Consider the following 16,204-nt stretch of genomic DNA (forward strand, 5'->3'; position numbering starts at 1 on the left):
ATGCATATTCAAGTCATCAGGTGACACATCATCTAAACTTAACATTCCCCAGAAGATATATTGGCAGAAATGGTCATATTTCTAGGGCACCATGGCCCCCAACCTTACACCTCCAGATTTTTGCCTGTGGGGTTGGTTGAAAGTAAACAAAGAAAAAATAACTCAAGATACAAACTCTTGTTTTCTTTGAAATAATAGTTGTATTATATGCCTGACGTTGTCTATTGCTGTAATGGCCAAATGACAATAAAATTATTATTATTATTATTATTATTATCATAAAATAATGCCAAAATGACCTCAGAAGAGCTGCAAGTGGTGTTATCAGGATTCAAAATTGCACTGAAGCATGAATTGGAATTTCTATAAATCAGCTTTGAACTTAATCATTTGCCTCTGCCTAAGACCAGCTGTGAGTATTATTTATTTCAATTACACTGTAATAGCTGCATCTCTGTAAAAAATCACAAGGACCTTCTTGAGTGCAAGGTTGAAAAAGGCCAATGTTGTCTACAACGTTTGACGCCACACATATTGTCTACCATAAACCACAATATTGCTGCTAATGAGAACAGTTGGCGACACTGGAGGTAAACAATGGGGAGCACAGCTTGAGGCTATGGAGCATAACTGAATAGTTTAATCAATGAGTAACTCATAATGGTCTAAAACACTAGATGTGTTGACACAAATCAGAGCAACAGCAATGATAAACAAAGCAAACATTGCATTACATCTGCTACAACAATTTCTGAAATTCACATTTCACCAGAAAGAAACACAAGGAATTTTGCAAAGTGAGAAAGAAGTGGCAGATGAAAAATTAGTTTTTCTGCAAGGTGAGTTAGTGTAAGGTGTTATGTTGTATACACTTGACTGTGCTGACAATGTACATGAGGAGTGCAATGACAATGATGTGCTTACCAAGTGAAACTGACACAGAAACAGATGTTAAGCCATGTAGTTCATCATCCTTGTCAGGCAGGGAGCCACAAATGCCATCTCCAGTGGCACACCGTAAAAGACTCCCATAGTCCAAGGTGCAGGTAGTAAACAAACACAGAAGGCATCCCCAGCATAGTAAAGTAAGCAATTATGAATAGGTTTTGAATAAGTCGACAGCAGTATGACTGTGTAGTGCATAAGAAAAACTATGGACATTCATGGGACAGTAAGGTGCACTTGTTTCAAAAACTGATGTTTGTGCGTTTCAAGGATACAATTAACAGGACGTGCTACACTACGCACATCAAATATCACAAAACACAGATTACAATGATTTCAAGGGAAGTGGTGGATGGTTACAAAACTTCAAACAATGCTACAGAATTGGAACATGTAAGATAATGAAATTCTAACAAAGCATCAACTTGACAATGCACAGCAAAATGTGGAATTAGCTCAAAAATTTTAGTTTAGATAAATTAGCTTATCACATCATTCAGTAAGGAATTTGTTTTCAGCTCTAACCAACTGGGATATGAAGAGGAAATGCATATGAAAGGAACCCTGGAAATTAGAGATACCAAGAGAGTTGTATCAAGATCAACTAACATCAAAGCCTTAACATATTTGTGTACAATTGTGCTGACTGTTAATCTGGATAGCAAATTGGCTAAAAAGTTAGTCATTATGGTTTGAGAAGTTGGAGGTACTCTGCTCCCTATGATTCTTTCTCATGTATGTGATTTTGCAAGTGCAGTAGGGAATATTTACATCACAGCAAGTAAGAGTGGGAAAATTGGGGTAACAGAACTAAAACTATGGTATGAGTACTGCTTTTGGCTGACAGTTGGTCAAAAAACTTTCTTTTACTTGATCCCTGATCTGCAAATAAAAATCATACTCCTTTAGCGAAAACTATCCCTCCTGACAAGTGTGTGACATTGCAATTCATACCACCTGGAACCACTGAATAAATTCAGTTTCTGGATGTTTGTTTTTTCTGTGCCTGTAAAACATATTATCACACTGTCTGCAGCTATGCATTAAAGGAAGCCAGTTTCACAATAAGCTCCATGACAGACTGCTTCACATTTGGTTGCATGTCATCAAATTTCATCAGTTCTCATCAACCCATTACACCAACATGATTCTATACACATTCTTTAACAGGCAATACCTCACTGAACATCATGCATGTTTTCTAAATTCCAAGGAGTTCACCTTCATTCTTGATAGTATGAACCTTTGCAACCACTGTGATAGGACATCTTTCATTTGGTGTTGGTGATGCAAGTTTTTTGTTTCTTTTGAACATTTCTTAAATGCTGAAATGCAATACATACGTCCCATAGAAGGTTGATTTCTGCACCTCCTGGACACTCATTTTCTGTTGCCCTCCTTATGCACATGGTGAGTCACTAGCAGCTAATATTTTTCCTGTTATAATTGTTAACACAACACTTTCAAACAAGCCTTACTAAATATTGAACTTGCAACCTAGCACTCAAGGTGTTCCTTGTCAGATATCTGTTATATGGACTGTTTCATTTGAATAAGACTATACCACTACCTCCTACAATATTTACTACTCTGCCCTGTATATTGTTTGGGATATTGATTATCAGGTGAGAGATATTGCAATCCTATTCCTCAATAGATTGAGTGATGTACAACTTCCACTTGTTTTTAATGTTATTGATTAGATCTGATTTTTATTTATTGTCCTTCCTGTTCTGATAGCATTTTTTCTTATTTCTTTAGAATGTCTGAGGTTATTTTTGTCTGTCTGTACATATACCATTGTACTAGAACAAATTGCACTAAAATAAGCAGACATAAAAGTTGAACCTTATTAGAAAGTTAAATAGTTACCAATCCTATGTATATGTTGAATAAGTCAAAAGTACATAAAAGTTATCAAACAATGGAAAGTCCAACTTGTAATATCAACAATATTAGGAAAAGGATAAATTGGTATTCACCATAAATATGACCCACTGAATTTCAGACAGATACAATGAAAAGACTGTTACAAATTAATAGCTATTGGCCAGAACCATCTTCAGCAAAGAAACTACACACGTGCACATCACACAAGTAAGCACACCTTGTACACATGAGACCACTTCCATCAGGAGCTCTGACTGAAATTACACTTCATCTATCTACAGTAGGAGCTGCTGGTGGAAGGAGTCATGTGTGCATGAGGTGTGCTTGCAAGTGTGAATGTGTATGTGTGTTTTCTTTAATGAAGAAGACTTTGGCCAAAAGCTATTAATGTATAAGAGCCTTTTCATTGCGCCTGTCTGCAACTCAATGGGTCATCTTTATCTAGCCTTTTCCTAATATTATTGTGTATACAGGAAAAGTGTAATTAGTATTAAACATTAGATTTTGCTTTCATGTACAGGCTGTTTCAAAGTCTTTGCAACAAAATATCTATTGGTGATAGATCACATCATGGTGAATAACGTTTGTTAGAGGCAAAATGTTCAGTGACACTTCCCAGTGACATTAGGAGTCTTTAATACTTGACTATGCTGATGAGAGGTGTAAGGGCATAGACACTCTGCAGCACTCATATACAATGTGTGTTTACTGTAATCCAGTCGTGAGCTACATGTGAAAGGCAGTAAGATGAGCACCAAAAATATCTTTCTGCATTTAGAGACAGTTGCAGCACATTTGGTTAGTAGACCCTGGTGAAATCCAGTCATCCCAAATTCAATAAAACTATTCCTGGAATCATCAAGAAGTGTCATAAATTATTTTGACTCTAACAAAAGTTGTTCCCACGATGTGATCGATCATCCTTCAATGTTTGTTGCAAAGACTTTGAAACACCATGTATAATTAACTCCTTACTGCCAAATGTCATGAACCCACATTGTACCAACACTCTGCTAATAATTGGAAAGTTATCTGTTTTTGAGCACTGGTTCTGGTAAGTGCTAATTCTGTTTGAAGCTATCAACACTTCTGGCAAGTGCTGCATCCTCCTGAGCACTTCAGGTACTTCTAAAAGTGCCACAATTTGGTTAAATATCATTATTTCATACAGCAATTCAGCTTATTTCCCTCTAACCTACAAACACTTTAATTTGGAAAGTTATCTGTTTTTGAGCACTGGTTCTGGTAAGTGCTAATTCTGTTTGAAGCTATCAACACTTCTGACAAGTGCTGCATCCTCCTGAGCACTTCAGGTACTTCTAAAAGTGCCACAATTTGGTTAAATATCATTATTTCATACAGCAATTCAGCTTATTTCCCTCTAACCTACAAACACTTTAATTTGGAAAGTTATCTGTTTTTGAGCACTGGTTCTGGTAAGTGCTAATTCTGTTTGAAGCTATCAACACTTCTGACAAGTGCTGCATCCTCCTGAGCACTTCAGGTACTTCTAAAAGTGCCACAATTTGGTTAAATATCATTATTTCATACAGCAATTCAGCTTATTTCCCTCTAACCTACAAACACTTTAATTTTATGTTAAAATCATTCAACTTTCACAAATACAAAACCAGATTCAGTGTAAATACATCAGATGTATATCTAACTTTGGGAATGCTGATGTTCATGATGTATACAGGTTGTTGAGGAATTCTTGTTACAAACTTGTAGAGCCTGGTAGACAGGGGTACTGCGCAATATTTTGAATAGAAACCCATGTCAAGAAACATACCGCTTCCTTTCTATGATGGTTTCAATTCAGATATGTAACACATCCACGTCTGCTGAGGGACAGAGAAAAGTCTCAGAGTTGCTTGTCCTGGTATGCAGTAGGGTAGATATTCTCCACAGAGTGGAAAAAGGCCGTGCTCTTAATTTGTTAGAGGACCTTGAAATTTATAAAGCAAAAAAGAAAGAACCAACAAAACTGTTTAACTGTTTTATGGTTTCTAATATTATCAAAAGTGTTTATTACTTAGGTCATTATCTAAAATATTAGCAATAGACCATATGTCAACTACTGTCTCTTAATTCTTCCTCTTTTGAACAATCTGGTGTTTGTCATGTTCTTTTTCATTGCTTCTTATTACTATAATGCCTTTTATACATTATAAGCTCATTACAGACTTCAACTATTGTATCCCCCTTTATTTCACACTGTTCAATTAATTATTGAAAACTAATGTATGCCGACATTAGCAACATTGGGTGAACTTACAACACACACATCTTGTGGTTACTGTACAGCAGCTTGTTTTGAACAGTAGTGCTACTGACAACATGACTCGTGCATATGATATTATTTATACACTCATGCTCATTAATTAAGGATAATGCTGATACATGGTAAAACAATACTCTGGTGGGTGGTTTACGAGTTTAAATCACATCTGGGTATGACCATGCAGTGCATTTGAGCTGGAGTCATCACACAGTGGCACTGGCAGCAGTCCACATATGCAGAGGTGTGTTGGTGCATGTCAGAGTATGGCATAATGAGTAAGTGTTCAGACATTTTCAGATGTGCTAATGGTGACTGTGTGTTGAAAATGGCTCAAAGAACACATATTGATGATGTTATGATGAGTAGAATACTATGGCGACTGGAGGATGGTCAAACACAGCAGGTCGTAGCACGGATCCTCAAGATTATGGCAACGATTCCAGCACACAGGAAATATGTCCAGGTGCTACAGCATGGGACGTCCACAGTGTACAACAACGCTAGAAGACTGATATCTCACTATCTCACCATCAGTGCCCGCAGACGGCCACGGAGAACTGCAGGTAGCCTTGCTCAGGACCTTACCGCAGCCACTGGAATAGTTGTCTCCAGACACACATTCTACAGACAACTGAACAGACATGGTTTATTTGCCCAGAGACCTGCAAGGTGCATTCCACTGACCCCTGGTCACAGGAGAGCCCGTAAAAGCTGGTGTCAAGAACACAGTACATGGTCATTGGAACAGCGCTGTCAGTTTATGTTCACGGATGAGTCCAGATATAGTCTGAACAGTGATTCTTGCTGGGTTTTCACCTGGCAGGAACCAGGAACCAGATACCAACCCCTTAATGTCCTTGAAAGGCACCTGTATGGAGGTCATGGTTTGGTGGTGTGGGGTGGGATTATGATTGGTGCACGTACACCCTTGCACGTCTTTGATAGAGGAACTGTAACAGGTCATGTGTATTGGAACATCATTTTGCACCAGTATGTCTGCCTTTGCAGGGGTGGAGTGGGTCCCACCTTCCTCCTGATGGATGATAATGCATGGCCCCACTGAGCTCCAATCATGCAGGAGTACCTTGAAACAGAAGATATCAGGCGAATGGAGTGGCCTGCCTGTTCTCCAGACCTAAACCCCATTGAGCACATTTGAGATGCTCTCAGTTGATGTATCGCTGCACATCTTCAAGCCCCCAGGACACTTCAGGAGCTCCGACAGGCACTAGTGCAAGAATGGGAGGCTATTCCCCAGCAGCTGCTCAACCACCTGATCCAGAGTATGCCAACCCATTGTGGGGCCTGTGTACGTTTGCATGGTGATCATATCCCATATTTATGTTGGGGTACATGCACAGGAAACAGTGACGTTTTGTAACAGATGTGTTTCAGGATGGTTTTCTCAACTTATCACCAATACTGTGGACTTACGGATCTGTGTCGTGTGTTCCCTATGTGTCTATGCTATTAGTGCCAGTCTTGTGTAGTGCCACATTGTGTGGCACCACGTTCTGCAATTACCCTTAATTTATGTGCATGAGTGTATATATTTGACGATGATGGTGCTGATTTTGCATTTAACATTTGATGATGCCACTATGGCTGCAGTACATTGGACTTTGTTTTTATAAACAGGTATGCCTTTTCATACTTAAAGCACACAAATGCATATATTTGTCAGCAGTACTTTTCATTATGGTATATTTATTGTTTTTAAGCTGTAGCCAATCTGCGAGTGTATTTATATTCTTTTCCCCATTTTTGCTGCAGGTCTGATGGTGGTCATTATAGACTGAAACAAATAATCTGTTAACAAAAAGTTTGTGATCATGGATGTAAATCAAAGGAAACTTAGGTCCTAGAATATTGTTGAAGTCTGTACGAGATAAGATCAAGAGATGATATTGAACATATTTATTCATTCATGCTGTACATCTTACTCCATTGCCTTGTGATTTTAAGGCAGGTCTTACATTCTATACATTCCAGTTTTACATTGAATATGTGGTATTAATATTCACAACTAAATTCTACAGATATTGTCAGAAAACATGTAGGAAAGAGAAAAAGCAAGAAGTGTGAAATGAAAGTAAAAGAAAAAGAACATATGCAGAAAAGGGAAAACAAATAGTGACATTTGTTTAACCTATGGGAACAGCATACGAATAGCGGTATACGGAATAAATTGTCCCCACTAATATCTGCACATACATATATTTTGACAATTATCATACACGTGCACACAGTTCAAGGTATAAGAACAGATTGAATTAACATGGCACCTCAGATGAGCGATCTGAGTCCCAAAGATTAATGTTGTCTATTGTCAATATGACCTATCGATGCCACACAGCCCCCCCCCCCCCCCCCTGCAGTACAGAGTACCAAATGATGTAAGTCCTCAGGGAAGACCATGTGGGCACTGACGCTGTTGGTGGTCATACGAGCTGGTAGACACATGACCGGGACCGGGACCTCCATCCCAACTGGGGTGGGATGTGGAGGCAGAGTGACAGGAGGCAGGTCCACCTCAAAGACGTCGAGCCAGCAAGGACAGGCGATGCAGTGGCCAGCCCAAGAGCAAGTGGGTTGAACGGCTCCAGTGTGGCAAGCCCGCATGCTAATCAAGCCGTCTGTCGAGATGAAGGCGCCAATTGTTGGCAGGTCGCACTCATGAGGGAGGGTGAAGCTATGCACAACACTGACGTTTAACTGGTCATTGGGTGGTGGAGCTGCTGTGTCTGTGAGTAGAATGAGAACTCGGTTGTCAAGAATGATGATTGAAATGTCATCCACGTGGTGTGGGGGTACGTTGCAGAGCAGGGTGACTATGGGAGAGGGTGTCTGTGTAGTTGATGAGGTAGCAGAGAAACCCACACACGGGGTGGAGGAGGATGTGTCTGAGAAGCCTGCAAAAGGTGTCGCGGAGGCGTCAGGTAAACAAAACGGCATGGCGGCGCGAGGAGAAACATTGTTGGACTCCATGGCAGGAAGGAGACTGGCGGGAGAGTTGTTAGGAGAATCAGACTGAGCCAGCAGAAGGACATCGAGGTCCATGAATGCTGGTTTGAGTCAGTGTAACGAAAAAGTTTGCGGACTGTCTTTGACGATGATGTCGAAAGTTGTATCGTCTCACCGGAGGACTTTAAAGGGGCCGAGATAAGGTGATTACAGAGGTTGTCGGACCAAATTGTCTCTCAGCATTACCTGGGAGCAAGTGGTGAGAGCAGTTGGCATGTAAGTGTCTGGCGGGGAGTGACTGATAGGTTGGTGCATGCGTGCATGTTTGAAATGGGTGCGCTTGCGACTTATGAAATCCAGGGAGGGGGGGGGGGGGGGGGGGGGGAGTCTTCAGGTACTTGAGACGGAATGAGTTCCCCTGGTAGGATGGGGTTGTCCCCAGAAACGAATTCTGAGATAGTTCCCTGTAAGTCATGCTTGAAAGTTGGACAGAGGCCGAGCAGTACCCACGGAAACACTTCGGACCAGAGGCAGTCGTGGCACCTGAGCACCATTTTTAGACAGCGGTGCCACCATTCCACTAACCCATTGCTTTGTGCATGGTAGGCTGTGGTGTGAATTTTCTTTATGCCACAGACGTTACATAAAATTGTGAATAGGGAAGACTCAAACTGCCGACTCTGGCTGGTGGTGATGGTGTTTCGACAACTGAATTGTGCGCACAACTGTTATTAGAAGCACTGTCTGACACAAATGGCAATTAACATGGCGAGCATGTTGGGGATGCAGAGTCTACAGAATGCGAATTGTCACAAGCAAATTAATGTTTTTGGACTAACCTGATGAGTGTCCGAGCTGGTGTCTGCTGAAGTGCCGGGACTGTGGACTGCAGTTTCGGCAGTGAGGTACGAGCTGCAACGAGCTCGTTGTAAGTGCTATTCATTGTTTCAGCTTGTCATTTTCCCAGTGGAGTTGTGCCCCTGAGTTGTATTCTGACAGTAGGTTAGTGACGCAGGTCACATTGTCGCCCATGAGGGTGGAGCACTAGTGTACCAACTCACATGTCATGAGAGAAACAGATCATGGAACAAAAGTGCGGCAGCACAGTATCTGAGTGTTAGTGAGATGGTGTAGCACTGAGCCTTGAACTACATTCAGAGAAAGTTTGTAATGGCACAAAAAATCCATACTGACAAAACACAGAGAAGGAGATAGGTGCACCGAAACTTTGACAGAGCTTGAGGTTTGTAATGTTGATGCGTTGACAGCTCATAGAAGTGACTTTGTCGGTGAAAAGATGGGGGGAGCCATTGATGTATGTTTGATAGACATGTCAGCACCAATGTCGACTAGGAAAAAGAGCCATGATGAAATGTCAGTCACGTACAAACGACCGGTCGGCCGGGCAGACGAGTGGATGGAGTGCAATGTATGAGGACGCCTGTGAGGTTCCCCACAGGACTCGGCGTCTTTTAGGTCCTGTGGTCAGCGTTTGGATGCTGGCAAGATAATTGGCACTTCTTGGCATTATCGCCAAAAATCTTGTGGTACCAGCAGTACGGATGAGCCGTGTGCGGTGGTGATGGTGACTGCAGCAGCGGAGGAGGCTTGTCCTCATTGATTTGTTTCTGCATGTATACTGGTACGTATGGTGTGTGGGCAATACTGGAGTGCTTGGACAGTGGAGAGAGCAAGCGGATACTGCCAGGCGATGTAGAAGGCTTGACGGCAGAGGGAGCCCCGTCTCTGCCAGCAGCTGATTGGTAAGCAGGAGCAGTTGCGCCAACTAGCGGGGAGTTGTGAGCTGGTTGGTAGCAATGAATATAGTTGGTTTCCAATGCAGAGAAGAGAGCTGATTGACGCGAAGGGGTGCGGTAGCAGGTGGATCTGTAGGTTGGTAGGCAATTTGGAACACAACACCGCCCACAGAGTGACATGCAGCATGGTGTGCTCACTCAGAAGTAACCAAAGGCGGCGCCAGAGTTGTGATGGAGTTCGGTCCCCCAGGTGTTCCTCATACAAGATCTTGATGATTAATTCTTGTGGTGATCAGGCGAGTCATTCCATTAATGTTTTCTTCATTTACTCATACTTCGGTGGAGGAGGTAGATTGCAAATTAAGTTCAAGTGATCATGGAGGTGCGTGACGAGACACAGGAATTTAGAGTTGTCGTCAGACACATGATACAACTAGAAAGATGCTCGACAAGCGCAAACAATGATACAGGGTTGTCTTCGTATAAAGGTGGCAGCTTTGGCAGATGACCTGGGGGTGGGGATGAAGGCAGCTTCAGTGTCCCTAGGAAAACCAGATGGTCCGTGGCAGGAGAGGCCATATAGCAGGTTGCACAGTAGGCGTGGGTGTGTTACTGGCAAGAACGTCTGTAGCAACAGCAGGTTGCATTGTCCTTGAGGTGTTGCGAAAACACAACGTGGCTGGCACAGTTGGTACCGCGGGAACAAGCAGATGTGCAATATGTGTAGGGGTCCAGTAAACTGGTACTGATTTGAATTTGCCCACCTTGGAAATAATGCAGAAGGCTTGTGTGGCAAACATAGGCAAAGCTCTCGGAGAGGTGAGCAGCTGAGCGGTCGGAACCGGGGACCCTGTGAGTGTGCGGCGGGCACGGGGGGGAGGGGACAAGGGCAAGGAGGGGTGGGTTGGTAATTCATGTGACAAAAGTGTGAGTTCTCCACGCACATTGGAAACACACCCTGTGGCGTCGAACTATAAATTACCAGTGGAACTTGCAGAAGATCACTGAGGTGTGGTAAGACACCCCTGGAAGGCGGAACGCCGAAAGATGTACTTGAACCCATGTGGTCAAAAAGTTGAGCAACAGGTCTGGGGGGTGAGCAAGGAGAATTTTGTGCATGAAAATGTCCATTGTTAGTCTGCAAATGAGGCAAAACTGAAACAGGTTGTGATTGATAGTGGCCAGGTGCCTTTTGCAAAAATGGCGGCATTGCACACAGCACAACAGTAACTGTTATTGGGGCCCGTTGAGAGTCAAATACATGTGCGAATGTAGATCTCTTTGAACATAATACGATTGATCAGTAGGTGCACAGTTCTGAATATTATCCACTTCACACTTCACATGTTGGCGAGCACAGTCTGGCAACACGAAACCCAAGACCATTGTTTGAGTTAACAGTGTAGGAGTCGACTGTTGTAGAACAACAAAGTTTGAGGTTAATGTGTTTGGAGATCACGAATCACTATGGAGTAATGGAGAGCCGGCTGTTGGCAAAGGATTAAAGGGGCCCGGCGGTCTTAGTTGGGCTTCCAAATCTTCAAACAAAGCACTGGGTGAGGTGGCCACGACAGCGTGTGCATAACCTGTTGATTTACAACATCTGGTGCGGAAGTCGCAGAAGACATAGAAACTTCAGGGTCACCAGTATGGGAACAGGATACAAATAGTGGTATACAGAATAAACTGTTCCCACTAATATCTGCACATACATATATTTCGACAATTGTCATACATGTGCACACAGTACAAGACATAAGAACAGACTGAATTAACATGACAGCTCGAATGAGCAACCTGAGTCCCAAAGATTAATGTTGTCTATAGTCAGCATGACCTATCAATGCCACAAACCCATGAGAAATATAAGGAAGGCACTGAAAAAACTGACCAGACAGCCCTTGGAGATCAATACAAAGTATCCCATGAAAACCTACTTACAAAATTACAAGAGCCAACTTCAGGTAATCAAACAAGAAAAATAGATGAGAGTAGAGATGTAGGTTAGGTCAGCATTTACATACATGTTGTTTGTCTTACCTCAAATGCAAATCGTCCAGAGTAATTGTACATACCACAGGTATGCATAATAGAGAGCACATCTCTTACTACATGAGAATCAAGTATTCTCTGATCTGTTATGGGACATATGCCTCCATTGGCCATTGTAGCAGCAATCACTGACAGACTTTCACAGTTCGCTTCTACACAACATGTCTGTAACATTGCAAAAATAGTTCAAGGTGCAAAGATAAACACATTTGATTTTTCCCGAAATTAGTTTTGACACAATGTTCTAATTCATTAAATTAGTAGATAGTACAAGAATCACTTTTAGTTAACCTATTTCCTCACGTATACACACCTACAAGGATACAAACCATGCAAACAAACAATGGAAAGTCCAGGCTGGAATGTCAAAAACTATGGAAAGCTTGGACTGCTACTCACCATAAAGATGACATGTTGAGACACATACAAGACATCAAAAAACTGTTGCACACTAGTCTTTTGGCCAAAGCTTTCCTCAGAAAAGAAAGGGGAAACACACAAATATTCACACAAGAAGAAGGCTTTGGCCACAAACTGAGTGCGTAATAGTTTTCTCATTGAGCTTTTCTGTAACTCAACATTTCATCTTTACATGAGAAGCGATCTGTCCTTCTCATAATTCTTAATAAGTCATACAGTCTTACTGACAATACATTTTCAAATGTAGGGTCTACAGAAGTAGAAAAACCAAATACTGATTTAGGGTCATCACACCATAATGTGTCCCAGATTTCCCTCATTGTCACTGAAAGCAACAAAAAGACACTTCATGTGCAAATAAACTTTTTCCATAAAAAAACTGCATATTCTTTTATACATCCAGAGCAATATGCCCTTGGTTGATATGCTGCCCTTAAGAAATAACAATGCTACATGTGACTCCTTTGCTTCGCCCTACATGGAATATTTTGAGATGTACTTTCCAAAGAAGCTGTCAAGAATCAGATCACATGGTAACACAAAGTCAATTTTAGGGATCACAATTGGCATTCCTTTAAAACTCTTAAAAACACTCATTTCTAAAATGAAAATATCCACAAAACCACAGTTTATAGAATATGTTATGAATTACAAGAGTGTGTGTATCTAAAAGTAATTGCTACAGCAAACTTCTGACTAATGACAGTTTAATCAGGCAGTCTGATGACAGGTCAAAAGACATTTGGAGGATTGTGAAGACTGAAACATAAAGAGCTGTAAAGCAAAAATGCAGAAAATGTTAATATTTAGAAGAAAAAAAAAAAAAGTTCATAAAAATATTCAGGGGTTTCAAAAAGAACTTTACAACTTTAAAAATTCACATAAATTTATTGAAAGAAGATACAGAGCTGGGTTGTGTTACTTTGTAGTGAAACACATCAAGTTTTTTTTTTACCTTAAACTGAAGATGTTGTATGTGGCTTCCATTGGTTATACTGCACACATTCCATCGGAAGTCAATTTCTTCCTAAACTCACTGCAGCACTGCAGATGTAACTTGCTCAGCGGCGGCATAAATTCTTGGTCTAAATTCAGGTAGAGAAGCCAGCACAGGAGGTACAAATGCAATATCTTTGATTAATAACCACAAAAAAATCCGAGTCGTGTCAGGTCTGTGGAACATGGGAGCCATGCAATTGGCGCATCATGGCCAATACATTTACCTGGAAAGCGGTCACTGAGAAAATCCCACATGTCAGCCAGAAAGAGGGATGGTGCACCATCTTACATGAAGTAAACATTTCATTCTGGATCATCCTCATGGACCTGTGGTATCAAAAATTGTTGTAACATATCCAGGTACACTATACCGTTGATGGTTCTCTTACGGAAAAAAAGGGGCCGTACACTTTGTTCTTGCTCAATGCACAAAAAATGTTCAGTTTAGGGCTATCAGAAACATGTTGCACTGTTTGATATGGATTTTCACTGCTCCAACATTTTGTCCAAGAAATGTTCATCCTCATGTAATCGATTTAATATATTTTCACAGAAGTTCTTACAAGCAATTTTATCAGTGTCTTTTAGTGCTTTTACGACTGTCAATCTGTATGGTTTCAAATGCAAATGGTTTCTCAGCATATGCCAAACTGTCATATGTGGGATTTGTAGTTCACATGATCCACATCAGGTCAATTTTGTAGGACTGTTGACAAAATGTTGTCTCGCTCACTCAACAATGTCATTAGATGTGCTTGGATGACCTGATGATTTCCCATGTATTACCAATCATCCTGTTTCTACTCATGAACTGTAGGCCTACTAGAAGAACATTTAGCATACTTGGTACAGAAATTATGTTGAACTACTGTCACCGACTCGATTCTTCAAACCAAAACACACAGCTAGCACACTCGGGTCCAGTGAAGGCAGCCATCTTTAATGTAACTGCTGCTAGCACTCCTTACAGTGCAATTTGGCACCAGCAAACTATGGGAGACAAAATTTGATATATTTCCCTACAAATTGACACTACAATCACCTCTATAGTTACTATGAATTAATTTATATGACTTTTCAAAGTTGTGAAGTCCTTTTTGAAACATCCTGTATAAACAATTATTTTATAAATCCAACAACTTAATTAATCTTGAAATTCAGAAGTCAAGAAAAATCAAAATGTTAAAAAGTTTCTTGTAACATGAGAATAGATCTAACAAATGAACATGAAGTGTTAAATTATTATAAAAAGCTTGAAATCTAAAATGTTGGCTGGCATAGATGAACTGATGATGTCTATCATAATCAAGTTATTTCAACAGATTATAAAGCTCCTAGTATACATGACGGAGACCTCCCTGAAAGGTTGAAAAGCTCAAATATGATGCCATTAATTAAAAATGGTGACAAATACAAAGAAGAAAACTACATACCAGCATCACTTCATCAAGCATTCTCCAAAATATTAGAAAAATCAATGAAGCACAGAACCAAAAAATTTCTAAATGACAGTAAGTTAATAAACAATAATCAGTATGGCTTTCAGGAAGGTACAACACAGTAATAGCAGTAATATGATGCAGTGAAGAAATAGTTGGAAATCTAGAAAAAGAAATGAAACAATAGCATAATTATATGTCCAATGCTTGGTTCGATGCAAACAGGTTCACATTAAATGTAAAGAAAACAAATCACACACAATTTGGGGAAATAGGTCAAACTGGAAATCTAGTTCCATTGTTGGGTGGCAAAAGCATAGACAGAGTGACACCTACAAAACTGCTGGGGCTTCACATTGATGAAAACTTAACTTTTGATGGCCATGTAATAAAGCTTCCTCAGAAACTCAATTAAATCTCTTTTGCTTTACGAATTATTGGAAATGTTTGTAGCTCAGAATGTGCCAGAATGGTATACTCTGAATATTTTGAGGATCTTGCAAGATATAAAATACTATTTTTCATTATGGAATATTCAAAATAGCAAAGTACTCCATGCGCAGTGAACAAAAGACATAACACACAAAGGAATATTAGTCATAGCAGTGATAAATTTTGCAACAGATTGCTGTTTACATTAGAAATTTGCAAAGTTTTCAAGTAAAATTACAACAGTTTGTGTTTCAGTATAGTGAGAAAGTATTCTCACCTGCTGTAAAAATATTGTACTGTGAACTGTGTGATGTAGGAGTAACTGCAGAAAAGTCATTTAATGTTCAGCAGCATGTGGCAATAGAAAAACACAAATGTGAAGTACAATAGATTTAAAATGGAAAAACACTACAGCAAATGCCAGTAGGGCAATTCTGTCAGTTTTATGCACTTTGCAGAGCTTTCCTTTGTGCTGATACCCCTTACCTATACTGAACAACCCAAAATTTCATGAATTCTTAGCAGAATACACTTTCCACATTAAGAAACACTATGTCATCCAGAGCTATGAAAAAAGAGAGCAACAAATCAGAAAATGAATTGTAAATAAAAAAAAAAAAAATATGGATGAAACCACAGGCTCGATGAGAAGATATATTGTGAAAACTTTGGAAGAAGATGATCCATGCAAGAAGTTTGTAATAAACTGTGAACATTTAGAAAAAAATGATGTATTGCCATTGTCAGTAAATTGTTTGTCACGTCTGTGGCTACCATATGATCTGAAGACATTAAACATGACATTGTTCTACTCTTCATAATGGTTGCTGCTTGTTATATGATAAGCTGCTGATTCACTATGAAATATAACAGGGCATAACAATTAAGTAACAAATATCATCTTAGTTTCTTGGCAATTGCTGATGCTGCAGTAGCTGTAAAAGAATTTTTCAAGTATGCTCTATTAAAATTTGTTGCATCTTGCTGTGTTATTGACACAGTAGCTAATTATTTGGTAGTGT

General features: G+C 40.2%; 1 protein-coding gene across 1 annotated transcript in view; it reads right to left on the reverse strand.

The window, feature by feature from the left end:
- Positions 1–16,204, reverse strand: part of LOC126174882 (glutaminase kidney isoform, mitochondrial-like) — a 187,895-nt gene that overhangs the window by 87,123 nt on the left and 84,568 nt on the right. Inside the window, exon 9 of the mRNA XM_049921699.1 lies at positions 11,881–12,057. Within this exon, the coding sequence (XP_049777656.1) occupies positions 11,881–12,057 (177 nt within the window). The remainder of the gene's footprint in view (positions 1–11,880; positions 12,058–16,204) is intronic.

The sequence above is a fragment of the Schistocerca cancellata genome, chromosome 1 (assembly GCF_023864275.1).
Source record: "Schistocerca cancellata isolate TAMUIC-IGC-003103 chromosome 1, iqSchCanc2.1, whole genome shotgun sequence".
Taxonomy (NCBI): domain Eukaryota; kingdom Metazoa; phylum Arthropoda; class Insecta; order Orthoptera; family Acrididae; genus Schistocerca; species Schistocerca cancellata.